This window comes from Brienomyrus brachyistius, chromosome 8 (genome assembly GCF_023856365.1).
Source record: "Brienomyrus brachyistius isolate T26 chromosome 8, BBRACH_0.4, whole genome shotgun sequence".
Classification (NCBI taxonomy): domain Eukaryota; kingdom Metazoa; phylum Chordata; class Actinopteri; order Osteoglossiformes; family Mormyridae; genus Brienomyrus; species Brienomyrus brachyistius.
Window position 1 is genome coordinate 8,104,104 of NC_064540.1, and position 27,669 is coordinate 8,131,772.

General features: G+C 44.0%; 1 protein-coding gene across 8 annotated transcripts; it reads right to left on the bottom strand.

Moving 5' to 3' along the window:
• Positions 1-26,184, bottom strand: LOC125747694 (cyclin-dependent kinase 16-like). Of its 8 annotated transcripts, XM_049023123.1 has the most exons (18): positions 25,858-26,184; positions 20,192-20,350; positions 18,486-18,665; positions 14,373-14,512; positions 13,643-13,768; positions 12,715-12,771; positions 12,453-12,567; positions 11,948-12,042; positions 11,639-11,701; positions 11,303-11,426; positions 11,051-11,171; positions 10,454-10,551; positions 10,180-10,285; positions 7,511-7,553; positions 7,273-7,363; positions 6,711-6,788; positions 5,172-5,288; positions 1-3,312 (listed from the first exon to the last, which is right to left on the bottom strand). In XM_049023123.1, exons 2-17 carry the CDS (start codon positions 20,319-20,321, stop codon positions 5,191-5,193), a joined length of 1,665 nt encoding a protein of 554 aa, XP_048879080.1. In that variant the 5' UTR covers positions 20,322-20,350; positions 25,858-26,184; the 3' UTR covers positions 1-3,312; positions 5,172-5,190. The 8 variants fall into 8 exon arrangements, 6 of the variants coding, with proteins under 6 accessions (XP_048879080.1, XP_048879081.1, XP_048879078.1 ...); XM_049023124.1 differs by lacking the exon at positions 5,172-5,288; XM_049023121.1 differs by lacking the exon at positions 1-3,312 and having other exon boundaries at positions 5,001-5,288.
• Positions 26,185-27,669: the final 1,485 nt, after the last annotated feature.

The following is a 27,669-nucleotide window of genomic DNA, read 5'->3' on the forward strand; positions in this document are numbered from 1 at the left end:
TGGGGGGGGGGTAGGATGCTGAGAACCGAATCTGACTCTTCATCAGAGGTAGGTCTAGCCTGAAAAATGCTTGTAGTCTAAAATGCTTGTAGTAAATTAGGGAAAGTCAGTTATTCAGTAACTGAACAATTGTCAAATAGGGTCTGGAAATGCAGTAACCCTTTCAAATTTGCGAATTTGACATTCACAGTTTTAGTTATTCATGAGTTGACCGTGAACAATTAAAACAGGAGCTTGCCAAAAGACTGCAGAATTTCACAGAAGACGTGCAAAGTCACATACTATATAAATACTAGTGATATATAATATTTGTCAATGTAAGTGCATACTGTGTTTTTAATATTATAATCTTAGCTTGGATATGCCCTGCGTCGGTTTTGGCAACCAGCCTCACTCACATGTTAACTGCGTTTGTGACCGTGGAGTCTTGCGTTTCTCAGAGTAACTTTTAAACTTTTAAGTGCCATTTATTTTGCATTTTTAATAGCAAATAAATTTTTTTTATTTGCATTTTTAGTCCAAAATGTAGTGCCCCCCAGTGTGTACAATAGTAACTTTGCACATACAGAACCATAATTTAGAAGTTTTGTATATTATATAAAAAGGTCTTGTTGGAAAATGACAAAGTAATTTGACATGCATAGTGTGCGGTACTATTTCTCTAGTAAATGGTAATAAATAAACTTCCTATGATTCAGGTTAGCAGACTGCTATAGGCTGAGGTTAGAGGCACCTGCTACGTATGTAAGGCTAGTGCTAATTTCGTCTTAAAGTCTGAACACCGTAAAATGTACATAAATTACATCTCTTCAGACTTGCATTTAATTGGTTTATTACCACTTGTTTTTTCATCTGCGCTCCACTATACATTTCGTACTGGAGACTTACGTGCACCTTTTGACATGAAATAGTTAGTTGGGGTAGTGAAACTACTTAGTGATATTTTTATGTTTGATTTCTCTGTTATATTTATTTCAGCAACAGATTGGAGAATTTTCACTTTAAGAAATATTTCTGCTCATTTTCATGAAAGTTGTTGCTGAATATAACATGTTAGCAGTGGACGTCCTCCTGTAGCGTAGTGACATAGCTTCTGCTTGGAAAACATGATCTTCTTATCCTTAGCATACTCAAGCAATGCCAGGATGGCACTAAACACAGACAGTCTACCGTGTTAATTAAAATGCATATCTCATTTAATGCTTAGTAGTTGATAAAGTGGAGAAATATGAAATATCATTGGTATTGGAATGGGCAGATACTCTAATATCGGAATCAAACTAAAAAATTATATGTTGTGCCATCTCTAAGAATAATAATAACAACAACTATTAGGAAACGAACAAGAAAACCAGCTGAATTTTCAAGAAAGTTGTTAATCCATATAAAACAGTTATTTTATTTCACTCCCAGAAAACATTTCTATGAGAAGTCATAAGGTGCCAGACACTGCTATCGTTTACATGCTACACTGCAGGGACAGTACTGGGATTTGGGGTCACTCAAATGGAAGCATCATCTTTCCATTTTGTTTGGCTTCAGTACAAGTCTTATACAGCTTCAGGCCAGTGGGGAAGCGATTACTATGTAATCAAAGACCCATTACCATTCTGTCAAGGCAGAACAAGCTAAACTGCAGTACTTCCGTCACAATGTGGTTGAAATTTCAGTCTTACGGTTCCACTGGCCCCTGCTCTGTTCTCATCCAAGTAATGTGCACAATCCCTTAAAGGATTCGAGCAGCAGCTGACTTCCCACTGTCTTTATATAATAATCTAGGACTGGAGGACAATTCGGCCCCATACTTCTGGGGAATTTCTTTCCCTCCGGGAGGTGTAGGAGGCAGGAGTACTTATCGCCTCTCATCAGAATAATGTGCAGCAACAGAAATGGAGAAGCCAGAAGCGGCAGCTGATGTAACGACACGGCAGGTTGACACAAATTCACACGGCTGTTATGAGAACACTGCACACCTGGGAATATCCACTGTGGTGGCAAAGAAGTTTTGGGGCAGTGATTCCACTGGAAAGCCTTGATTCTGACCATTAAGTACTGTTGTTGCTACATGTAGTAAGGCCTGCTGGTGCACTGGATCAACTCGGTTCCGGTTCATGAGATGGACATTTTACACTCCAGTAACAACATAGCAAAATTGTCAGTAGTCTTGTTGACACTACACATAGTCTGTAAGTAATAATAATAATAATAATAATAATAATAATAATAATGTCATTCAAATAAATAAATTCATAATTCTACATTTCATTTCACTCATTCATATTCACAGGCTCCCCTAACAAAATGCCACAGGAATGTTGTCTTTACAGAAAAACCGAAAGAGACACCATTTCGATCATCACGATTTTAAAAGCAAAACCAAAAAATAAACGTTCCTCTAGGGCAACAAAAACCATTAAAGGTCCGTATTTAAGGAAGTGCACCCTAAAACATAAAACTGGGAGTCGCTACACTAAAATGGCTAATTTCCAAACAAAGTGTTTGGCTGCAGGGCAGTAAAGCTCCCTGCTGATTGCTTCTCAGATTCACACTTTCATTAGGTTTGCTGTATGATCCTCAATAACTTTCGCTAAAATAAATAACCTGCAGGTGCCTTCATGGGCTCATGGTCAGCACTCTGTTTACTGCCAAACCCTGGACACGCACTCACTCCCACACGCAGTGACACAGCCGCAGCGGCTGGGCAGGGCAAGTTAAACAAGGAAGAACAGTGAGACCGTGGCATGTAGCCAATCCCGCAGCCCTTGTCCTTTCACTCCACTGACCGAGGCCAATCCATACACTTCAGAGGAAGTCACTGGGAGCAGCATCGGACAGCCGAGCAGGACTGAACACAGGCCAGTTTAATCTTTTTTCTCTAATTTGAAGATCAGAGCACCATACAGGCACACTTCGGAACACACACGCACAAGGACATGCAACCACCCGCGACGTTATTGTCTGGCGCTTGATGCGTGTGCCACCATTACAACGTTATTGCACTTGTTACTGTATTCATCGCCAATTATCCAAAATGGTAGACGGTATTAGGCGTAGATCCACATTAAATACTAGAGTATATCGCCTTCACGCCTGCAAATTACTGATAAAGACATTATTAAAAATGTATGCATGTAGAATAAGCCTAATGTCTCAAGAACTATGATGTCAGAGTGTCTATTGGGTTTCCTTCCCTCTTTTTCTTGTCTTGAACTTGAGTCTGTCCACAGCAGCTGGGAAAAGGAGGAAGGCAGTCCGCCACGAGCCTCGCGGGCACCTAAAACAACACGCTTAGTCTCCGGTTCTTCCCTTGGTCTGGCAAAGAAGGAGAGAGGGAGAACGGGCAGATGTCAAACCATCATGCATTTCTGAAGGACACCTGCCCTTTAACGAAATACGGTAACAAGATATGAAATTACAGTCCTGGAAGTTCTGGCAAGTTACTTAAGCAGCTGGGGGGTGTTTTTGTGCCATTAAATGAATGTAAAAGGGCCACAACAAAGAAGATCCGATGCCCTTCTGGGGTCTGGAAAAAGCGACACGTGGCGGATAAACAAGGAGCAGTGAAGCTGTTTCATTTCATCTGTTGCCACACCATAAATCAGTTCGGCACACTTAAGGAGAAAAGGGAGACGGGAGGAATCTTCGCTTGAGGGATTGCATGTGCTCCACAGAGCTGCTTCCTTAACAGCTGTGGCTCAAGGTCTCTCTCTCTCTCCCTCTGTAACTAGGCCTCTGGTGACAGGCTTTTCTTCACCTAACCCAGCTGGCAATCCTCATTAGATCCTTCAAGGAGAACCTTAAGGAGAGTAGAGCAAAAGTCATTTTTCTGTGTTTTCAGTCCACCAAGCAGAACTATTTACACTGGCCTCATCTGCCCTTTAAAAGCGCAATTCTCAACCCGGCTGTTTTCCTTCTTGCAGTGCTGCTCCGTTGGTACGAATTCACTCGAAATTATTCAAACCAAAATTAAAAAAAAAAAATCACACTTTCATCATCCCAATTTTTATAAACACACATTCAGTGCAATTGACTATGGGCATGAAATACCAGCAAGCACAGAAAGCCAACAGCTGGTAAATGAACAAGCACCAGAAGAGTGGAGTGTTAGCTCCCTCTAGTGGTCAGAAAGCACCAACGTACGCATCGCGGAGCTACTGTGAAGGCACGCAGCTTTCAGCTGTCGCTGCTATATCAGTCTGACAGGAGAGTTCAGTGAAAGGATCACGGTAATTTGTTATATGAATAAAGGTGATGACAGCTAAGTGACTAAATGCAGAACTCTGGAGTGGAGCGATGGCTTTTCCCTTCCTCAAAAAGCCTCAGCGACAGAACAAATTCGCAGCTGTACCACGGCATGCAATCCACCTCATCCACGCCTTTTTATTTATTTTAAAGGCTTGTGAAGCAGCAAAACCGTGAAACCAACTCAGTCAGGCTGGAGGTATATTTTATATCTCACGCTTAAACAGAAATTGTATCCTCAGTCGCACTGAAGCTTCCTGTCTTAAGTGTAAAGTCTTCACATCAAAGTCCAGAATTTGATTACATAATACATACGTAAAAAAGAAGTTTATTTACAAATGGAGATGACAGAAAAATAATGCAGCACGCAGAGGCTGCCTTCACACCACTGACCCCGAATCATTATTTTGAGGAACTGCATATTGCACTGGGTTATTTTTTCGGTATCTGATGCAAGATTGACTCGGCATAAAACAGAATAAAAATTTAGCTTGTCACTATATACTGTAAAATTGAACAGTGGCCAGATGAATTTATATTGATATTTATAGACAGATGACAGATAGAATATCAAAATGGAAACATTGCAAAAGGTGAAAAGACATTTAAATCACGCACACCCAGGAAACAGAACAAGAAATGAACAGCTACAGACATATAGTTGGATCAACATGTCCACAAGAACAATGTACTGTATATATAATGTCTAATAAATAATGTATGTCATTATGCAGAGTGTAACGTGCATTTACAATGTGTTTGTTTTTTGTTTTTTTTTTGCGGTTGCGTTTCGTTGTTTCGAAGTTACAGAAAAGTGCGACAGCGATAAAACTTCCGTCATTTCTGTGAGCAGTTAAGGTAAAACCATCGTAATGAAAAATGCCCAGCACACGTGCATAAGCCCAGGAGATGAGGAAGTGTGTGTTTACCGGTGTGTGAGAGAGTCACTCAGCTTGTGGAGGACGTGGATGCGTAGGACGAGCTCCGTGCTTGGGCGCCCTCTCTCTGGACATACTCCCAGGGAACAGTGCCCACTGTAGATGGCGCTGTTAGGCACATTTGTTTGGGTGGGGGGCATGGGGTGGTTTGGATGGGGTGTTGCAAAGGAAAAAAAAATCACAGAAGGCAGACAAAACAAATGAGAAAGAACGATGGAGAAAGACGAAGAAATACTGAACACCGAAGAGGCCGACGTCCTCAGGTTTGATGGCTCACGCTCACAACCATAGGTGATCCTACTGGGATTGCGGGGACTGTTATATAGGAAAATGTGGTTTATGTTAATCACATCAATGTGCAAGATAATTCATATTAAATGTATTCCCTTTTTTAAACACTAATTTATTTATCTTAATGGTTGGGCTCTCTCATGCCCTGGGTGTAAAGCCTGGAGTCATCCACGCTCATAACTTTGTTTTTAATGGGTTGATTACCTGCAGCATTAATACGTCTTAAGTGTTTCACTAATTTTATTTAACCTAAAGTCATTCACAATTTTAGAAACATTAAAAACAATTCTGTACGTCCATAGCCTTGTAGAGTGTAAATTAAGCATTAAAAATCAGTGTATTTAGTAAACAAGCTATGCTTCTTTTATAATCTTTATTAATATTAGCCAATAGTTTTCCTTGACTGCTTTTGATTCATTAGAAGTACAAATTTTGGCGCTAGCGGCAGTACCATAAAACAAATACTGTAGGTAAAATTCCCCCAAGAATAAATGACAGATATCATTGGCCAATCTTACTACAAGGATGCTCTGCAGGAGCTCACAGTTGAGGATGTGTTTTGATTGACTAAGAGGTCTGTTCATCATTAAGGAGGTGGGGCCTACTTCAAAGGCAACACTGTTCATTGGACACAACGACAATCACAACACAGACTGTACGACAGTACAAAGTGAAAGTGATTTTAGTCTGCAGACTGAATACTCGACGACGTAAAAGAAAATTAAAAGTTCACCTACGTGATGGTATTTGAGTTCCCACCTAAAGAAGCAGTACAGATTAATACCTATATTGGGTATTTGAGTAAGGAAGTCCAGCAACAGCAATCACCATCCAAGCGCAGGCAAAGCAAGTATAGCACTACAAATTCATATTTGCTACCGAAATAATTGAATTTTAGGAAATTGCTATTTAACGTGTTCTCTATTGTGCTGAAATATGATTTTTTTTGTCTGATAGGGATATTTTGTGGGGATTGTGGTCTCTTGAATGGACTTGGAAGTAATTATAATTGCACCCATAAGAAGTAATGGATACAGCTTCTTAATATTCAACTTTGTACCATTAGAGATGTGTCTATAAACCGATTACACTCAGATAACTGGAAATAGGTGTAAACAGAAGATTAGCCAAACAAGGCCGAGCTTCTTCCCTCTCCGCTGTTCATGTTTAATGCTCCTTCTCCCCTACAGCTCAGAACTCCAGTTATGCCAAACTGTCTCTTAGCCAACGGCAGCTCACCTGGCTCTAGGTGCATGTTGCTCTTCCTTCCTGGGTCCCTGCGGAGCTGGATGCCCTTCACAGAGAAAATGGAGGCAGCTGAAGAGGAGAGCTGAGAATCAGGGGTTCGGTCACACAAAAGTGCACGTTCCACACGCACAAAGACGGAAAGCTGTGCTACATGTATGAAGCGCACACAGGCGCTAGAGCAGCTAAGGTGAGGTTTGAAAAGGGCTTGGATGGTAGTTACATCGGCATAATTGTGCACTATCAGCAAGATTAAGTGGTAACACTTCACTTGAAGGGGTACAAATAATACAGTATTATACTATTACTCATGAATTGGTACAAGCTAAGTCTTAGTTACATACTGATCTCATGTTCATTAATCATTTATCAATTGTACCACGTCTTTTATCTCAAGTAGCTATTATACCGGTTTATGATTTGTACTTCAGTAGCAACTGAGTTACTACTAAGTATTTGTGCCCGCTCAAGTGAAGTTTTACCGATTAAGTATTCATTAAGGCTGTAATCCAAAAGTTAGTTTAGTTTAGTCTTAGCAATTTAGGGAGACACTTACTGTCAGGCAGCGTGTGCACCTGCTCCCCCAGACAGGAGAAATAGGGGTGTCGAAGGCCATCCTCAGCAGAAATTCGGTTCTTCACCGAAAACTAGAAGACAGAGGACAGACAGGAAGTGGGAGCAGAAGGAGAGGGGAAATGATAAAAAGCAAGGCTGACTGCACTCCTTTCCTGACTGGACCTACTGCGATCCCATAAATCAATACGGTGATTGTTAGAAGACCTTGTGTAACCAACCTGGAGGAGTTGGGTCAGAAGGTGAATCCCATCGGCGTCTATCCTGTGGGAACGGAAAAGCCCAGCAGATACAGGCAGCACTTAGATAATGATAGTGAGAAGGCTACACAGAGCAGCAGCTTCAGGGTCTGCCGTGCTTGGCTCCAAAACCGTATTACAGGACGAGATAATGCCAAAGAGCAACTATTACAAATGCAGTTGACACAGCAGGGATGGTCAGCGGAAAAAAAACGAAAGTGTGTCATATTTGCAGACAAATGGGCACGAGGACGTACAGATGTAAACAAAAAGGCAGGAAGGTGTGGTCAGACACAGAAATGGAGATGTACATACAGAATGATACAGAGACAGACGGGTGACCTATGCAGACAGATGAGTGACCTATGCAGACAGATGAGTGACCTATGCAGACAGACGGGTGACCTATGCAGACAGATGGGTGACCTATGCAGACAGGCGGGCAGACCTATGCAGACAGACGGGTGACCTATGCAGACAGACGGGTGACCTATGCAGACAGGCGGGCAGACCTATGCAGACAGACGGGTGACCTATGCAGACAGGCGGGCAGACCTATGCAGACAGACGGGTGACCGATGCAGACAGACGGGTGACCTATGCAGACAGACGGGTGACCTATGCAGACAGGCGGGCAGACCTATGCAGACAGACGGGTGACCTATGCAGACAGACGGGTGACCAATTCAGACAGACGGGTGACCTATGCGGACAGACAAGTGACCTGTGCAGACAGACGGGTGACCTATGCAGACAGATGGGTGACCTATGCAGACAGGCGGGCAGACCTATGCAGACAGACGGGTGACCTATGCAGACAGACAGGTGACCTATGCAGACAGGCGGGCAGACCTATGCAGACAGACGGGTGAACTATGCAGACAGACGGGAAGACCTATGCAGACAGACGGGTGACCTATGCAGACAGACGGGAAGACCTATGCAGACAGACGGGTGACCTATGCAGACAGACGGGTGACCTATGCAGACAGGCGGGCAGACCTATGCAGACAGACGGGTGAACTATGCAGACAGACGGGTGACCAATTCAGACAGACGGGTGACCTATGCGGACAGACAAGTGACCTGTGCAGACAGACAGGCAGACCTATGCAAACAGACAGGAGACCTATGTGTACTGATGGGCAGACCTATAGAGACACACGAGCAGGCCTATGGAGACAGAGAGGCAACCTATAAAGACAGGCAACTTATGCAGACTGATGGGCAGACCTATGCATACAGTCAGACAGACCTATGCAGCAGGGCTACACAATTAATTGATTCACACAATCTGATTTCTAAATCACAATAGCTGGATCAAAACAAGTGCTCCTACTTTTGCCCAGAGTCTCAAGCATTCCATAATTCTGCATTACCTTTAAAGGGTGCTTTCCCACCTTCAAGACAGTACCAAAAGTACAGTACTTCAACGTTTTCAACTGGCTTAAAAACTAGTAGCGGCAATGAATCACAGTGCAAGGCAGGGTATTTTATACTAAATTTAAAAAATGCCTGTATATCACAAGGCTGGCCGAAGAGTGATATTTGTACCAACATCGCATGTTGTGCTGTGCAATTCTTAATTTGCTAGTCAGCTAGATTAAGATCAGACTTTTTTTTTTTTACTTTCAGTTCTGTATACAGACATTTCCTGTATACAGAGCTCATGGAGTTTAAGTTTCACTAAAGCATTTTTACTCTGTCATAGGAAAAAAAAATCATGCTTTGCAATTTTAATTATTATTTATTTCCAAGATTATCTAGTATATATTTAAAAATCAGTTTAAAGTTTACCTCCGCTGCCTTTGCATCAGCGCTGCATGTGTTCTCCGAGACAATCATAATCATTTTCATCCTTGCTGTTTGCAACTATTTGCAAGGCAACGGTTGCATTGCTTTTCAAAGGCAGGCTATTTGCATAACCATTCGACAAAGAAAGTGGTTCAAGTCCAACTTCAAAGTACTGAAGTACCAAAAAAGTACCCCATTGGCACTTTTGGTACTGAAACTTCAGGTATGACTGTTTTGGTCTGGCTGTTTTGGTTACGCTAACTGAATGGCCAGTTGAGCGATTCCTTTCTGTTGTCAGTAGTTGGTATGTCAGTCCTGGATCAATCATATGTTTGGCATATGTTTTGTTGTGTCTCCTTTTGCACTTTAATGAGCGCAATAAACGTTTAAATTTAAGGAAAAAAAACTGTTACAGAAAATCATGATAACAATTCTAAGCAAAAGAATCGCGATTTACATTTTTTCCAGAATCGTGCAGCCTTACTATGCAAAGAGACCGGCAGAATTGAGCAGGTCTATGCAGACAGGCTGACCTATGGAGACAGACAGGTATCCTATGCAGAGTCGGGCAGCCTTATTAAGACAGACAGGTGACCGATGCAGACAGACAGATGATGTATGCAGATCGATCGGCAATTTTATGCAGACGGATTGCAGACCTATGCAAACAGATGGGCAGGCCTATGCAGACAAACGGACAGGCCTATGCAGACAAATGGACAGCTTAATGTAGACAGATGGGCAGGCCGATGCAGACAAACAGGCAGTTCTACGCAGACAGAAGGGCAGGCCAATGGAGACAAATGGATATGCCTTTGCAGGCAAATGGGCTGGCCTATGCAGACAGACAGGCAGACCTTGGTGCATGGTTGACCAGCGGCTCAGCAGTGTAATGAGGGAACTGGTAGGCTCGTAATTCCTCACAGCTGGAGATTCCGGGCCAGGTCGCCTCTGTTGGAGAGCCTAAGAGTAGAACATATTCTTAGCTGAGTATACCTTGGTCAATTTTTAATCAAACCTGCACTGTTATAAAAAAAAACAATTCACACAAACATGCCCACATGCAGGTATATATACAGAGCAGGGGAAGATAAACAAAACGATCAGTGAACAGTTTTTTTGGTGATGCACCTAGAATTCGGAATATCAAATGTAGCTCATCCTTCACTGTAGATCCAGGGAACAGGGGTCTACCCGTCATCATCTCGTAGAATATACAGCCTACCCCCCTGGTCAAACACAGGCACAAAGAGAGAGATAGAGAGTGAGAGAAAGAAAGACTCGGATACCCACTATCATTTTAGATATTATTTTCTTTGGCAGATGCTATTACCTAAAGCTACGTAAATTTCGATAAAGCAGGATCAGACAATCCCAGGAGTACTTTGGGGCTAAGGGCCTTCCTCAGTGGCCCAATAGTAAAATCACTCTGCTGACCCTGGGACTTGAACTGGCGACCATCCTGTTCAGGCACAGCAACCTGACCCATTGAGATACACACCACCCCCTCTGCCCATTAACCTAAAGGTGATAGACACAGTCTAGACTGAGAGTGGGAGACATCCTGTGAAAATGTGTGAGAGCTAAAAGAGAACCATTTGACAGTGCGGGGAGTTGTGTGGGACTGTCCAGAGAAGAGTGATACAAGGACTAAACTAGTAAAAACTCAACATAGCTATGGAGCTATGTCAGGCTACGATTGCGTTGGACTTTGCAGGGCTGATTTACCACATGTCGATGGGTGTCGAGTACTCTGTAGAGCCTAGCAGTACATCTGGTGGTCGGTACCAGAGAGTCACAACCTCGTTGGAATATGTTTTAGTCGGAACCGACTTAGCCCGGGCTAGACCTGGAACAAAAAGAATAGGAGGGAGGACATCAACTGGAAATAGAAATGCCATTTCTTTGCATGCATGTGTGTGTATGTGTGTGTTTATGTACTTTCACATGCGTATCAGACAGATTAAGAGCCTATCACACCAAAGTCAGCCAACTTGAGCTCCCCCCTGTGGCTGATGAGTAGATTCTGGGGCTTGAGGTCCCTGTGCAGGACTTTCCTGCCATGACAGTAAGCCAGGCCCCGGAGCAGCTGGAATAGGAAGATCTGCAGAATAGGGTCAGAGGAGAGAGAGACAGGGCTACTTTTCATCGGCAGAGTGGACCAAAAATAATTCTGGGTACAAACAAGGTGATTCAGGCAAATACAAGACAAGGTATTCATTCCACACAGCTAGAAAACTTGCAGACACACCTAATACATTCAGCAGTACACACAGATAGCACACTCAAATTTACATACTGTACTTCCACACTCACCTTAACATTGCACACATCTAAGATATTTCCACAGTCGTCCATGTACTGCTTCAGATCCTGCTCCTGGAAAAGGTGGTGGAGGGAAGGAGGTCAAGTGGGGATGGAGTCATGATCAAGGAGACAAGCAGAGCAAGGGGACGCATGTAGCACGTGGAAAAGGGTCGTCACATAGCACTGCTTTGGGCACATTCCATAGATATATTTTGGTATATTTTGGTATACTTTGCATGTCATGTCCTGGGGACATGGAATGACCACATTAATAACAAACACAGACGCAAAAATGCATAGAGATCATAGTCTACAGACCATGTATTCAAACACCAAAGTCAGGCACTTCTCCGTGTGGATGATGTCATGGAGAGTGACGATGTTGGCGTGCTTCAGATCCTTAAGGAGAGACACTGAAGGAGGGAGGGACGACTGAAACATGAAGGATGCCTACACATCCATTGCCAGCCAATTTATCACAGTTCTTAGCTGAACCCTCTACTAGTCATTTTGTGCTTATTGTTATTGTCATGTTGTTGAGTCCCTCTTTGCAAATTACATGGTTGTGATCAAGTTTATTCTATCTAACCGCAACAGTTAGGACTTTTGAGAGGAATGTCTCAATTTGGATTTCATCAATTAAGCTTTTAGTCTGATGAACTATTACACCACCTGGTGTCCATATTTGCAACTTGCATAATGCCTGATGAAAAACATCAGTCAAAAATGCTGTGAACCATTACAGACTGAAAATCCCCCTTGTCTGTAGCCAGTTGGCCATGAGAAGCGAAGCTAGCGGCTGATTAGCTATGCATGGCATTACCCTCTCGGATGGCGGTGCATGGCGCTCCTTCTTCGTGTTCCAGACGGATCTCCTTGAGTGCCACCAGGTTGCCCGTCAGCTTGCTGCGACCCTTAAACACTGTTGCGTAGGTGCCCTGAAATCAAGCATAGAGGGACAGATAAACAAGACAGATAAACAGGACATTTTACATGTCTACAGTTTTGGACGCAAGTTCAGTTCTTTGCCTACCACGCCCCCCTGTGGAGTGGAGGCTGAACTTCACTGCATGTGGCTATCTTACCTCACCCACTTTGTCCAGCTTGGTGTAGGTTTCCAACTTCCCAAAGCCGATCTCAGACTGCAAGCGAGAAAGCCAATCAGGGTCTTTGACAGTTTCAGGAAGTAGTTGGGCCTCGATCTAGAACCACGCAGATCTTCTGGGCTGCATCTCACGGGCTTTTTCATCCTTTCCCACAATACTACCCCATTTGGGATGTCAAAATACATGTTGCATCGCTTCTGTACACAAATTCACAGAAATTCAGCTGCATTTAAAATGTGTCCAAACAGTAACCTACATCTGGTGATCTTGGATATGTGTTCAGCCACTGTACATGTGACGTAGGGTTCTCTCAGACAGGCTGGAGTACATGCTGAATGGGATACCAGACCCACTGCAAGGCAGGTACACACATGGTCATACACTACTGGCAAGTTACGGATGCCAATTACACTAACTGTATATCTTTGGACCCCAAACAGTGGGATGTAACCCTTACACCCCTGGAGGTCTGAGATGATGGTACTACCCACAGAGCCTCTGTGCTGCCCCCTGCTGAATTCCCTCTTATTAACTTGGAAATTCACATTTCAGCACTGGGGTAGCATACATATTTGAAAGCTGTCTGAAATTTATTTTATTGCTCTCAGCTAGATTCACCGGCAAGACGGGGAGGCAAGCGGCAGGGAATGAGCCGGAGGCACCAGTTGCAGGGCCTCTTGTGACATTAAGCAGCCACCATTGAGATCATGCGCTAAGGGCCTTGTGTCACTGGGCTTCCATCAGCATGATGTATTGCTAGGCATCACATGGGGCTAAGTGCTCTCCACTGGCGGTGTAGCGCGCTAAATGCACTAAATGCTTGCAGGCAGCATGCACATTTAAGGGACAGCAGACGCTAAAGGCTAGGCAGCGAGCGATAGCACTAAAGCTAGCCGCGGGCCCTCACCAGTGAGACACGGCGAAGCCGGCGGCTCATGGGCTTGGCGAAGGGCGGCCCGCTCATGGCGAACTTCTCCAGGTAGCTCTCCGGCAGCCGGATGTCCACCGGAAGGGAGAGTCGCTTGTTGATGTCCTGAGGAAGTCAGGAAGAGGCTCGACTCACGTGGAGCCCAAGGCTCAGGAAAGTAAAGGGACTTTTACTCGAACTCTGGGAGACGGAGGGACTATGACTCGCACGACTGGAGAGATCAAGGAGTGTGTCTCGCGTTGATTAAGAGCGGAAGAATATGACTCGCTCATTCAAAGGTATGGGAGTATAATCCATACGGGAGGGGCACAGGGAGAGAATGGGAAACGAGAAAGGGAGGCGATGGAAAGACTTCCTCATTGATTCAGTCTTGGAGAGAGAGAGGAATGAGAAGAGAGGAAAGAGTTGGAAGAGTAACAGGAGAAAACAGGGAAAGAGCAGAATCGATAGCTGAAGCCCGTTTTATTTACTTAACAGAACTTTTACCAAAAAAGTTATTACAAGGCACTTTTCTGGGGAAATCAAATAACAACTCAATTTTCCAATAAGGGGGGGAGACTGAAAACGGTACTGTATCCCCTGGCAATAAGGAAAAACACGTTTATACAAAAATAAATATATAAATACAACCTTATAAAAACCTTCAGGGGACTTGCATCGAATCTTTAGTTGTGATACGTGACGTGTGCAGAGGCAGGCTGCGTGATACCTCCGCGATGCGGCGATGGTTCCCATTCCGTAATCGCACCCGCACTGGGCTCTGCACCTCATCAGAGGACGTGCCGGATGCCTGGTCACTCTCGCCATCTGAGCCCATCGCGGTCCCCTTGCCGTTCTCATGGACGATGCCTGTGACACATACACAAAAATACAAGAACGTAATGCCCCCGTGAGTGGCTGATATGCGTCACAATTCCAGTGTTTTCTGACAACCACTGGCATGCAAATCCCCCTGCAGAGGAAGGTCAATCCAACCCACAGTCACACCCCTATGAAAATACAGCCAAATGTAATAAATTCAAACAGTGCTGTGTAGACATTAGCAGACCAGGAATGGTGCCAGACACATTAGACTAATAAGTGACAACCGAGCCTAATAAAGAACTTCCCAGTTAGCATCTGTGGTGCTGCATTGATACACTGCTGCTCTGCCTACTGGTATCTGTAGGTGACAGGAGCCAGAAGTATATAGGGTCTACACTCCCCCAGACCGGAAAATGCCTAGCTATCCCATGACTGCTTTTAATCTCTCTTTGCTGTGTATGTCACTGAAGCTACAGTCTGACTATCCAGCGCCACCTGCAGCCATGACAGCCATACTGCAGTTTGTTCATTTCAGTCTCTCATGTTTCTCAGCCAAACAAGCAGCATATTAATCTCTCTGCCTGTCCATTACCTCTTTTAGGTCGGTTTCCTCTTCTTGGTCCACTGAAGGAAATACATATTTTTTTGTGATACACGAATAAAACAGCACACATAAGTATACATTCAAACACAGATACCACATGTATACACTAACAATAGCATCAGTAACCAAGAGGACAAGTCAGAAATGCCTGAATACTGTTCATAAAGCCCAGACGTACAGCCAGCCAGACAGCCAGCCATCCAGACAGACGTACAGCCAGCCAGCCAGCCAGACAGACGTACAGCCAGCCAGCCAGCCAGACAGACAGACAGACAGCCAGCCAGCCAGACAGACAGACAGCCAGACTCCATCCCCCTTCTACACTATCCATTCTCTCTCCATTCTCTTCCTCCTTCCATTTGGTCTTCCATTCCCTCCACACCCCCAAAATGTATTTACATGCTTAATGTCCATCCATCGTACATAACACTTTTGATGCCCCAGAAATGTATGTTTTGAAGGCATACAACACTGTGATCCCACACCCCTCGCTCACGTCTCCATGTTAGCACGTGTGAGCGCATGCAGCCAAGGATACAGGCCAGTGAAGTGTCCTGTGCAGCAAATCCACCGAGCCCATATTAGCAGGGGGAAACTTCACCAGAGTGCAGCTTACAGCACTAACACCTAATGCAATGCGTGGCCCCCATCCAACACTCCACAGCAGCTTAGAGACACCCAGGGGGCTGATCCTGATCTAAGACCTGATCTGGAGTCAGCGCGTTGCTTCAGCAGACGTCCGTTCCTTCACCCTCCTCATGACTGATTGGCCAGAGTTGGTCCTCTGCCTTGCTAATGACTTCAGAAGCATTACAAACCTGACAGTATTCCCTAGCCACACCCCCCCACCCCCTGTACCTGGAGGGGACTGTAAACAATCAGGACTACAGCTGTGAAGAGCAGGGAGGCTAAGCAAACAGACCTCTCTCTCATTAAACTCCAGCAGTGTGACAGTGAGGGAAGCCAAACACTGGGACTGTGCGTAATCCAGCCTCTCAAAGTGTGTTAAATATCAACTATATAAGGACAAATTATATTGACAAACAGCACCTTCTTAACACATTGTAGTGGCCACACCAACCAACAGCCATACCTCCAAAAGGTCCTGCATGAAAGACACATTTAAGAAACGTTGGGCAGAAAGTCACTTCACATAAACACCGGGATTACTGCGTTCAGTGAGACCTATCGATGTGATGCATTCTGGCCCATGCAGCAACATTACCAGCCAACACCACCAGGGGGCGCTTTGCACTAAGAAGGGCCCAGCTTAAACTAACAACAATGCCAGCCACACTCCTGCAGAGCAGCAGTCAGTAGTCACAGCTTCAGAGTATTCTGCCTTATGCAGTAGCAATCCTGGTCAGAATGTCCTGGCCACAATGGGTGAGTCTGCCCATCTATCGAATCCAAAAAAAAAAATTACATTCAGTTTTTCACACCTAGCAGATGCTAAATTATAACCAGCTGTGCATTTATTAAAAATCTTTTTATTTGAGACAAACAGCCATGACTGAGCCTGACACACGCGCAAGGATGGACACACACCAAGCTGCGGCTGAGCGATATAGCTGACGCAGCTGAGAAGCACCCATCTTTTCACCTTGACAAAATACAGGAAGTTTATTCCGGTAGCACAGTGGAGTATCAGCAAAAGCAGGCCAGGGGAGCGCTGGGGATAGCAGCTAGCAGGGATGCTAAGGAAGTCGGCTGGCAGAGAGCAGCCCTATCAGGAGACCTGGCATGATTATCATCACGAATCGCATTCAAATGCAAATTTATATTCAAAGTGAAATAACAAAACACATACATTAAAAGTGTCTGCTACGCGGCTAAGAACGTAAACATAAAATAGCACTAAAAACCATAAAAGACTACCTGTATAACATGTAATCTTCAGATCCCAAATTCATAGAAAAACTAAGCTAGACTCTTAAATGCCAATCTTAATGATTGAACTGACAAGACATACTAAAAGTGAACCGGCGTAATAGCAGAATAAGTATTTCCCAGGTCAACAGCACCAACAATTTCACATGAATGTACGTAACTGTCTTTGCCACTGGCTTGCCATGTGGATCCAGAAGATGTAGCTACAGGTAAAGTGGGACTGCAGCTAGTTAAGTTGGGAATTTGACATTTCTGAGTCATTCACCAATGAAAAGCTAATAAAATAAAAATAATAATAATAATCCTCCCCAGTTACCAGGCCAACAAGGCAAATGAGACACTAATCAGTGTGAACAGAGTGATTCAGAAGAGAGGCAGAAAATGAAGGGGATTCACACCATTACTATGACCATCATCACTACCATACCTTCAATTTTGTACTTAATACTGCTGTTTAATATCACCATTCATGTTCAGCCAGTATTGTCACACATACACGTCAGCTGCTTCAGCTACGATACTGAGCCTCGGTTCCCTCTCATCCAACAAGAAAATGTAAGACACACAGTTTAGACCAGTGTTTTCCGGCCCAGTTCTTAGGGATCCCTCAGACCCCTCAGACAGTTGACATTTTTGCTCCCTCCCAGCTCCTGACATGCTTGTACCATGTATTCGGTGTTCTTTATTGATTAAGGTGTGCTGGGAACTGGATGGAAGCAAAATTGTGGATTTCCTCGGGGTCCCGAAGGACTAGTCTGAGAAACAGTTATATTTCCTTGTTCCTACTGGATTACATGGTCTAGGTGACTGGCATCAACAACCATCAGGAATAGCAGCCATTATAGAATTGCAGATACTCACCACTGCGACAGTCCCTAAGCCTGGCAAGGCCATCTTAGCAGGCTTATACACAAACTGCTTTGCAGCTAATGTGATTGGAACGTGATCGGGGGCTACGCCAAGCCTCAGAATCGGGGTAATTAAGGACAAGGATTTAACGCAAATGACAGGGAACAGTCCCAAGTCCCAGCATGGACCTGGTATTACACCCTCGGAAAATATACCACGTCGCACCAGTCACAGGAATGCTCAGCGTTATTAATAGATAACTGTGCATAGATGCGAGATTCAAGCTATAAAATACTTAGGAAACACATGCAGTGAAACAGATGTTCTGTTAATATGCTGTTAAATAAAAATATTTGGAATGTTGCAGGCAGCAAATACTCAGTGAATGGAGCCTTTTGTGGTTTACTGTGTTACTTATTTTAGATTAAGAAATAAATGAGAGATGTTTGTTTATTTTACTCCAGTGATATTAACTAATTATAAAGATGGGCAATGGATGCTGTCAGTGTTTCCTGTTGAATGAAATATGTTTTTATGTTATGGTTTTGGTGAAATGATCATGTCATACCAATATATCACCTTGAGAGAGGTAGAGACGGAGAGGAGAGAGAGAGAGAGAGAGAGAGAGAGAGGGATAAGGGCAACCAGAGAGAGAGAAAGACAGAGAGGGTTCACCGAGAGATCCGGTCCTGTAGAGGTTCAGCTGGGAGCGCTCCAGCACACCCCTGGGGTCCCGGCGCAGGGCTGTTCGTCCCAGGTGACCTGCATACTGACGCAGGAAGGAGGGGGCGCTGTGCGAGGCAGGGTGCGAGGAGGGACACAGGGTGGGCCGTAAGGCAGGACAAACCACCGGATCTGAGAGAGAGAGAGAGAGAGAGAGAGAGAGAGAGAGAGAGGGTGGAGAGCCGGAAGGGGTGTGAAGTTTAAGGAGCAGACAAGCAGAGAATGGGAAGGTCTGTAGGCAGTGAGTGGGGAAGCAGCAGGGGGCCACCAGAGAGAGACAGACAGAAGCATGGGGAAGAGTGGATTTGAAGATTAAGGCTCTCGCATCAAGCTTGACTGATTTCTTTTCAGCTCGCTTTGAAAAACCTCGCACTCCCATGAGCTTTCATTAGTCGTCTTCCCTGTCAGCAGGCAGGTAGCCGACAGCCCAAGCAAAAAACGCACTTCACGCCCTGGTCAAAGGATCTCTCCGACTGCAGCTGAGCTCCTCTACGGAGGTGCTGAATGCGTGATTTCACCTCTGCGATGCCAACCAGCTTCTGGATTGACTGGCATTTGCAAATTGGCCTTCCGCACGATTAATCTCATTGAATGAAGCAAGATTGCCACCAGTGTCTCTGAAATCCACCAGGCTGCCTTTCAAGGATTGCATCCTGGGCTATGCAGCCTAATGGCATTTTATTTCAATTTAAAGCAGTGTTTCTCAACCCAGTTTTCAGAAAGGGTCCTCGGTAAGGGAGCTGGGGGGGGGGGGGGGGAGCAAAAACGTGGAGCATCTGGGGGTCCCCCAGAGACACTGACTTAGAGACATGCTTCACCATCGACTGCTTGCAAATGTGAGCCACCGCAGACGGTCACTCCAGTCAATGTTATCATCAGATGTAATACAATAAGTAATACAATTTAAAATAAACATCTCATCAGTAAAATGCATGGATGTCGGTGGGTGGCAGTGATTAGCAATCAATAATTTTGTGCTGTGCGCAAAATTAATTGAAAATCTCTAATATAAATAAATCAAAGCTTGCATTCTTACTTCTTTTTTTTTCTTCCCAAGGGTCCAGGAAATAATTTCCCCACACAAACATAATTTTTTTCTTCCAATCACATAATGAAGATAATAAATCTCTCATGCTGAGCAGAAGTACTGCATACCGCTTTCTCCTCTAGCCAAACTACCCGCAGCCATTTTAGCGGAAAACTTATTCGATGCGATACCTCTGGGCCAAGTCAAATCTGCTGCCATTTGCCAGGGGAGTCAGAGTCTAGCTAAAAGGAGTGATTCAGCAATTATCAGGACAAGAACAAACAACCATATGCTTGTAATGCCAGGATGAGACCGTGACCCTCTTTCTCATAGATGGAGGTTTGGCTAAGCATGTAAGCAGTGGCGTGTAAGTTTACCGCCACTCAAGCGATGCATTTGCTTGGGGTCCCCTGTTGACCACAAACAGTCACTACACTAAATATTAAATATACCGGTATGTGTACCATTAAACATTTGTGTTCCTTATTTAGGAGATTCTGAAGCAGCATGTTCTGCTAACCAGCTAGCTAGCTACCATCTTCTGACTGTACTTAAATAAAAGTTATTTATTTCGATTTTGAAACATATGAGGGGGCCCCTGGATAGAATGAGCCCCCGGGGGATGACTTACCCGAGGCTTGGGAAAGGGGTGGGTCCTCAGGTGGGGCCGACTCCGTCTGCTCGTCCAGCGGCTCGTCTGCGGGCCTGGGGCCACGCAGAGACATGGATAGACGCCTCTTTATGACTTTAATCCTGTCCATCCCATCAGCACCTGCAATGGGCCCCGGGCCTGCAAAGGTGAGCAGGGAAGGCAAACGAGACACAGGCGAGTCACTGACAGGAGCGATCAGTCAATACAGCAGCTCATCCGAGATCTTACCGCATCGATTAGAATATGAGCAATGCAAGTATGTGTGGCTTTACACTGGTGTTTCTTTCCATTGTAATCAGTAGTAGTATCTGTTAGTATCTGTGTCAAGCATGCAATTAATTTACTATACACATAAATTGCTCTTTTTTGCTGCTACAACAGTTTAATATGATTTGTTTGCATTATTCTGAACACCACCTGCATTTACTTTCTGTATTTATACCTCCCATGTGATGTGCATCTATTACTCTGGTATGATGATCATCTATTACTCTCATGTGATGTGCATCTATTACTATGGTATGATGATTATCTATTACTCTCATGTGATGTGTATCTATTACTCTGGTATGATGATCATCTATTACTCTCATGTGATGTGCATCTATTACTCTGGTATGATGATCATCTATTACTCTCGTGCGATGTGCATCTATTACTCGTATGATGATCATCTATTACTCTCATGTGATGTGCATCTATTACTCTGGTATGATGATCATCTATTACTCTCATGTGATGTGCATCTATTACTGTGTCACATTTCTTTGTCGTACGCAGCTCTAGATTAGCATTTGCAGGACGGCTGTATTTATTTGCTGTAAACAGGGACAGTTGCCTTGATCATTACAAAGGCTAGTTAATATTTATAGCACATCAAGCATAATGTAATCAAAAAGAAACATTAAATCAACTCAAACGACCAAGAATCGCAAAATGAGTGTGACATCAAAGATTCACTCCATTAATGACTGTAGATGCAGTTCTGTAGACACCATCAGAACCTCATTGCCAGTGTTGAGTAGAAAGACCAGACCAAGGCTTCACAAGAAAAAAAATTCCCAGTGTTCTGTCTTCAACCATAATTGCATACATAATTTACTCATCCCATTTGGCTATGGTGTGTCTGAGCAGCATACAGTATGAATGATGGGGTTAGTGGGGAGGCCTGTGTTGTCATCTCAGCTCTGTCAGAATTACTGCAATGCTGCTTGTTTGCATCTAGTGGGTCCCACACTCTCATCACAGCAGCTCTTCACTGTACTCAGCTCCCAGGGGTGTTTTACTGGGCAGCAGGGAAAAAAAATATCTCTACTTGTGAAAAAAATATAGCAAATTGTCTAGTGCTGTAACATATTAAGGGGAGAGAGGAAAGTAGGAGGGATCAGTGTTGGAAGAGCTGGACATAACCCTGATGAAAGAGGGATGGTTTCTTTGAGCACCATAATGCCCTTGCTAGAATGCTCAAGATAAGGGTCTGTGGTCAGTTTGAAAAAAAAATCAATGGAATCACATGCTGTAAGCGGAGGGCAAACTGAGAATCTGTCAGTGAACAAATTATGTGGGAAATAAAGAGAGAGTATGGACGTATTGTTTAAATGGGACAGTACAGCCCACATAAACTTTGATATTGGTAAAGTTCGCAGCTACTACATATTTTGACTAGAAAATTGTGTCCTAGTGAATAGACAAGTCGCAGAGATGAGAAATGTTACCGCAGAACTAAAGTCAGATTGCTAACACTTAACGTGATCACAGAATGTCCATGGACATGGAATACCGGATGGGATTTCCAGACTGGATCGGAAGGAAGTTTCTCATGTATAGATAAGTATGCATCAAGCTGATTCAATGGATCAGTTACAAATAGTTTCTGGACATCTGCACTGGTCTGCAGCAAAGATCAGCAGTGTTAATTAGGCTGCTCAAAACGACGCAGACCAGCTCAGCCGTAAACACCCAGAGGAATTCTGCTGGAATTTCCTCTAAGATAAGCTGACTCCTGTCATTTTAAGCCCCATCTTAATGAAATGTAAGTAAAATGTGGATTGTAACCTTCTTTTATCTAAACAAAAAGGCAGTAGGACAATAAGCTTTATCAAAAAAATACGTCCTCATTTTCATTCGTATTGTATCATTCTTAATTATTCACAAAATTGCATGTGGTTGCTGTTCTTCAAAACCCTTCCTGGCTCTCAGCATGACTTTAATTCAGTTATTTATCCATTTACCCCCCCCCCCCACACACACACACACACACTCCCTCCCCCATTAGAAGACATGGGTGTCACAGGACAGGAAGACATTTTCCCATTTCTCAGCACTTCTTCACGCTGATCTCCTCACCATGCCCATCCTATAGCCTGTATGCTCTTATGTGGTTTCTGGTACAAGAAACCCAAGACTCCATCATTGTTTACTGCAGGGGTGGGGAACCTGTTCCGTGGAGGGCCGGTGTGGGTGCGGGTTTTTGGGATGACCTCTCAATCAGCCAATAGCAGGGGGTCCTCGGGACTGAAGTTGAGGAGCACTGTTTTATTATTGACTGATTCAGAGATCGTTCCAAAAACCTGCACCCACATTGGCCCTCCATGACCCAGTCCCCACCACTGGCATACTAGGATAGTTTTGTAGCAAAATTATGCCTACATATACAAACTTAGACAGGTAGCATGCAAACGCAAAACTCTAAAAAGCAATTCTCCCCCACCTGCTGTTAAATAAACCTTCTCATGCTTTATGGAACCGTGGTGCAGATGGTTCCCTCACGCCACCTTGTTTGGTTGATTTCAATCCTACCCCCACCCTGAGTGTGTGGAGGACTCCCTGTGTGGTGCAGGTCTCCTCCAGGTACTTTGGATTCCTTCTGCAGTTCAAAGACATGCAGTTGACTGAACTGGTGTCTATAAATAGGCCATAGTACATCTCTGCCTTGTGTCCTGGACTGCCTGAGGTACATCCCCATGACCCAGCTCTGGATAATCAGCTGGAAAATGGATGGATCTTCTCAAGCTGTATATATGAATATGTGAAATATAGTAATATAATCTTAAGTAACATTGAGATTACAAACTCAAACCAAGAATGAGCAAATGATGACTCCACAAGCAATTTACAAATACTTTATATAAACACTTCACAAGTACAAATAATAGCCAGGATTCCTGCTAGGACATTAAATCATAGCGCAAAAAACGGCAGCACCAGCAGTAGATGGCGGTAAGTGAAATCAGTGCTATTATAGCTGCAAAAAATGTCAAAGTTACGCAACAAGCAAAAATGGCATTCAACGTGAACGACGCAAGCGCAATTAAGCCCAATTCCAGGGTATTAATGTACTTCAAAAAAATGGACAGGGGCCAACAATTACAAGAGTTACATGAGGGGGTCTACGATGTTGAAGCGGGAGCCCCAGGATGTGTCAGTGCTTTCGTGCATGCGGACGACTTCATCGGCTCAAATCAACGACCCCAGATCCGGCAGCTGCTTTTCCGCTTTCCGGGATGCGGCTATCTAGTACAAGCGGGACCGAAACGAGGTCTAGGTGCCTCTGCATGTCAGAGAGGGACAGAGAGTGAGCCTCCATACTGCCGGTCACTCTGAGGAGTGCTGCTAGCAGATTCCTGCACTGTGCTCTGCCAACAAACAGCTGCCAACAAGAAGCATAATGGGCGACCGCACTGCAGAGGCCGGCAAAACCAGACTTGCCGAAACACATCTACACATACGACAGCATGTGCTTTAAAATATAGAAATATATTAAAGATAGATTCGTAACAGGTCAGGATGATGCTGCGGATTTCAATCTCGAAAATCTTGATATGTCTGGAGCAAGCACTATATGTCCCGTTGTCATGGAAGCACACGCATTCACACACGCATGTGCACACACAACGCGAACAAAACTGGAGGAGATGCGTGAACGATGCGAGCAGGGCTGAGCGTGATGACGATCATGGTGAAAGCAGCCACATGGCACGAGGAAAAAGGCAAAGGGAGGACAAAGCAGAAGGAGGAGCGAGGAGATAATGGCCCTGGGCTGCCAGAACCATGACCTGAAGATCAGATTATGCATGGCGCATGGCTGAGATGGGCTGCGTCCTATAGGAAAGGAAAATTAATTTAATAAGATAAACGGGCAAACCCCAGAGACGCTGTTAAACACAGCAACCCTTAATTCAATCGATGCAGACGTGCCATTTGATATATTAAACATGCATCATGGCCCAAGGAGAAAGAGTGGAATTTGAGGGCGTCCGTTCATCCACATACCAATCGCTGCTGGCTTCTGGAATGTGGCCAAGGTGGCCGTCAAGCAGGAATTTAAAAGTGCTCAAACATATTGGCGTGGTCATGGGGAGAGGATCCTACAGCATCCCTCTGATTAGGAACCTCAACCAGTTCCTAGAAGAACACTGACTTCTCACTAATAAGTGTAAGAGTGAGGGGTTCAGAATTCAGGGTTCACAATTAGTGTTTTAGAGAACTTTGCATGTTCTCCTCATGTAGAAGATTTTTGCAGGCGGTGCAGGGGCCGGGAATGTGGACGTCACGCGGTTTCTACTTTGATGGCTAACGGGGACAGTAACCTCTGTGCAAAGTGCATTAGTGAAAATGTACCACAAGTTGACACACATAAACGACAAGACATGCTTTGGTTTTCTAGGGAAACAAAACGCTAAAGGAAATCAATAAATAAAATAATGGAATTATTTAAAATAGGACATCTGAGACATACTTTGTAGAAAATTTTAGAAATACTTTGTCCTATATACATTTCAAGCAGCTCATTCTCAAAAAAACATATATGGTTTAGAGTTTTATTCAAGCATAATGTTCAAAACAAGCATTTAATTAATGACTTCAGCAGCAAATATACTAGAATGTCCATGGACTATAATAAAGAAAGGGACATGCAAACTGGGAAGAAAGTTACATGCCAATGTATAAATAAACAAAAGACAATCAAGCAGCAACGGATCGTTTGTGTGGATGAATTCCTATCAAGTGGATTCAATTAATTAGTTACAAATTGGTTCGGGGGTACAGTGGCGGTCTGCATTAACAGCCGACCATGACAGGAGTAGCTGAAGCTTAATCCAAGCGAAGCAGCCGATTTCAGCTGTCAAAAAACAGGGAACATTTCAAGTGGAAAATTCTACTGGAATTTCCACTAGGATAAGCTCCATTCTGTCAGTGGCAGCCAGCCTGCCATCTGGATGCTGAGCGAGCAATGTAATACAATGCTTAGATATCGATTACAGGCCATCCAGTCATGTAAGAAAATGTCAGAGAACATGGTTAAAATGCAAAAACGTCCCGACCTTTTTTTAAAGGTTTTTCCAACAGCGAATATAGACGCTCGTTACGTGCTTGCTTCTCCCGTAGGTTACAGTATTTGGCAGGACGGCTTAAGTCAATAGCAAGCCCTAAAACATTCCTCAGAACAACCTTGCACACCACTACAAAAGCACATTAATTGCCGCCGGAGATATATTTCTAACTAGCTAATCAAACTTTACACATGCCAAACTAACCCGCTAAGCCATCCGATCGCTCCCTGCCGTCCCCCAAAAGGCGTCACGAAACCGTAATAGTGGCTCATGGAATAAAATGTTCAGAACAGATGCGCATTTCACACTTACCAATTTTGTCTATGCTGCGTGTATATTGCCGGTAGATCCGCACTATCGCAAGCAGCCAGGTACCACAGTAGTGTACGCTTCGTTACAATCTACAACGAAAATCCACTGCGACAACTTAACATAGGTCCAGACTGAGCCGAACCGGAAAATCGGTAAAAAAAAAAAATCCTTTTTCTTTCTACAATGTTGGCGTCCGCTAAAAGCCGCGCATCCGATGCCCAACGCAGCTACTTTTCCATTTGCCCGCTGTCGACTGTCAGATTAAAGAGGACAGTCATTCTGTGGCTGGAAGACCTGAGCAGCCAGGCGCAGGATCCCGGCGAATAATACAGCATCACAGGGGAAAAGCCTGCTTGAGCCGTGAGTGCCGGTAGGGGGCGGTGTGCTCGGGCGTCCCTCATGCCAGAGACTCTATATTTTCTAAGTGTGTGTAAGTACTTGATGGGGATCAAATATAGCCTCTCAAGCTGGTTAAACAAACACCTATTAGTCGCTTATAGCACGACTGCTATTTTTGTTCCTCCATTGTTCTGGAGTACTGAATTAATAACAGGGCCCATATTCGTCCTCGGCTTTAAGTAATCGGCTTTCTGTTATTAATGGTAATTTAATTCTTGCGTTTATTTTATAGTACTTTGTGACTGTCATAAATAAATGCTTGTTGCTAATTAAATGAATTGCAGTCTCCAGTATACCAGAAAGAAAATAATATAGCCTATTAATGTGATGTAAAGCAGACTTCTTCATAACTGCTCCTAAGAATTTTCATCTGCAGTGTTGCAGGAAAACGTATTTCTATCAAAAAATGCAATAACCGATAGATAAATACACTAGCGCAGGCCTATACTTCAAACGTAGCAACCCAGAGTTGGGTCCCCATCTGTCCAGGTACAATAAACAAAAGGTTAACTGAAATTAAGTCATAAAAGACAAACAGTGCTGATTTGGATATTGCTCTGCCATCGGAACCTGGCCTTACACGGGTTTTTAACAACACATGTTCCCCAATACGATGGGGGAAGGCGGCCTACTCACAGCTGAAGGATTTACACAGTGCCCGTCGCTATAGTATAGCGTTATTAAAGCGATCCACAGAACCGCTACAGCAGAAACGGCAAAACCCATCGCATTAAATACAGGCCTGATGCACTTAGCCCATCTAATCCAAGCCGAAACCCATTTACACAATTCGTTTCCACATACATATTAATTTACATTTTCTACACGATACGGGAAAGAGGTCATTCTTAGGGCGGAATTAGAAGTCACACTAATATAACTTATACAAAATGTGTAATTCCACGCTATAAATAAAAAAAACGTTAATTACTCGATTTATCAGAAGAAACCCAAGACGATATCGGCAGCCGGTACGAAAAGGTAGTAGAGAGACTGAAAAAAATAGTAGTACTTAGTATTAAGAAAAACATTACTTGTACAAAATGAAATTAGAAGGGCGTGTATTAATGAAATGTGCACTTTGCAGCATTGCTGTGCCGAGCTAAATGTTCTATAAATCATTAGAATTGCAATAATGTCCTTAATAATTGTCTTTAGTTCCCTCTACTGCCATATACTGGCTCTACTTTGCCTTACCACTGGTCCACTGGTCCCGACAATAGAGGTTGAGAAGGCTTCTTTCGATTGAGAAGTCTTAATTCGATTTCAGGCAAGATAAACGGACTCTTCCTCACATTCCAATAAGCATCAATCTTCTGCCACTTACGCTGGTCAGGGTCGCGGGGTTTGGAACATAAGTCTATCCCTCAGAACAGGGGGAGAACAGGCATACTCCACACACACACACACACA

Excerpts from the sequence above, each read along its gene's own strand:
- LOC125747694 (XM_049023120.1), bottom strand. The coding sequence starts at position 20,321 with ATGGACAGGATTAAAGTCATAAAGAGGCGTCTATCCATGTCTCTGCGT. Across the intron at positions 18,666-20,191 it reads ACCCCTTTCCCAAGCCTCGG|ATCCGGTGGTTTGTCCTGCC; the intron begins GTAAGTCATCCC and ends TCTCTCTCTCAG. Across the intron at positions 11,702-11,947 it reads CTTTGGTGTTTGAATACATG|GAGCAGGATCTGAAGCAGTA; the intron begins GTCTGTAGACTA and ends CACCTTTTCCAG.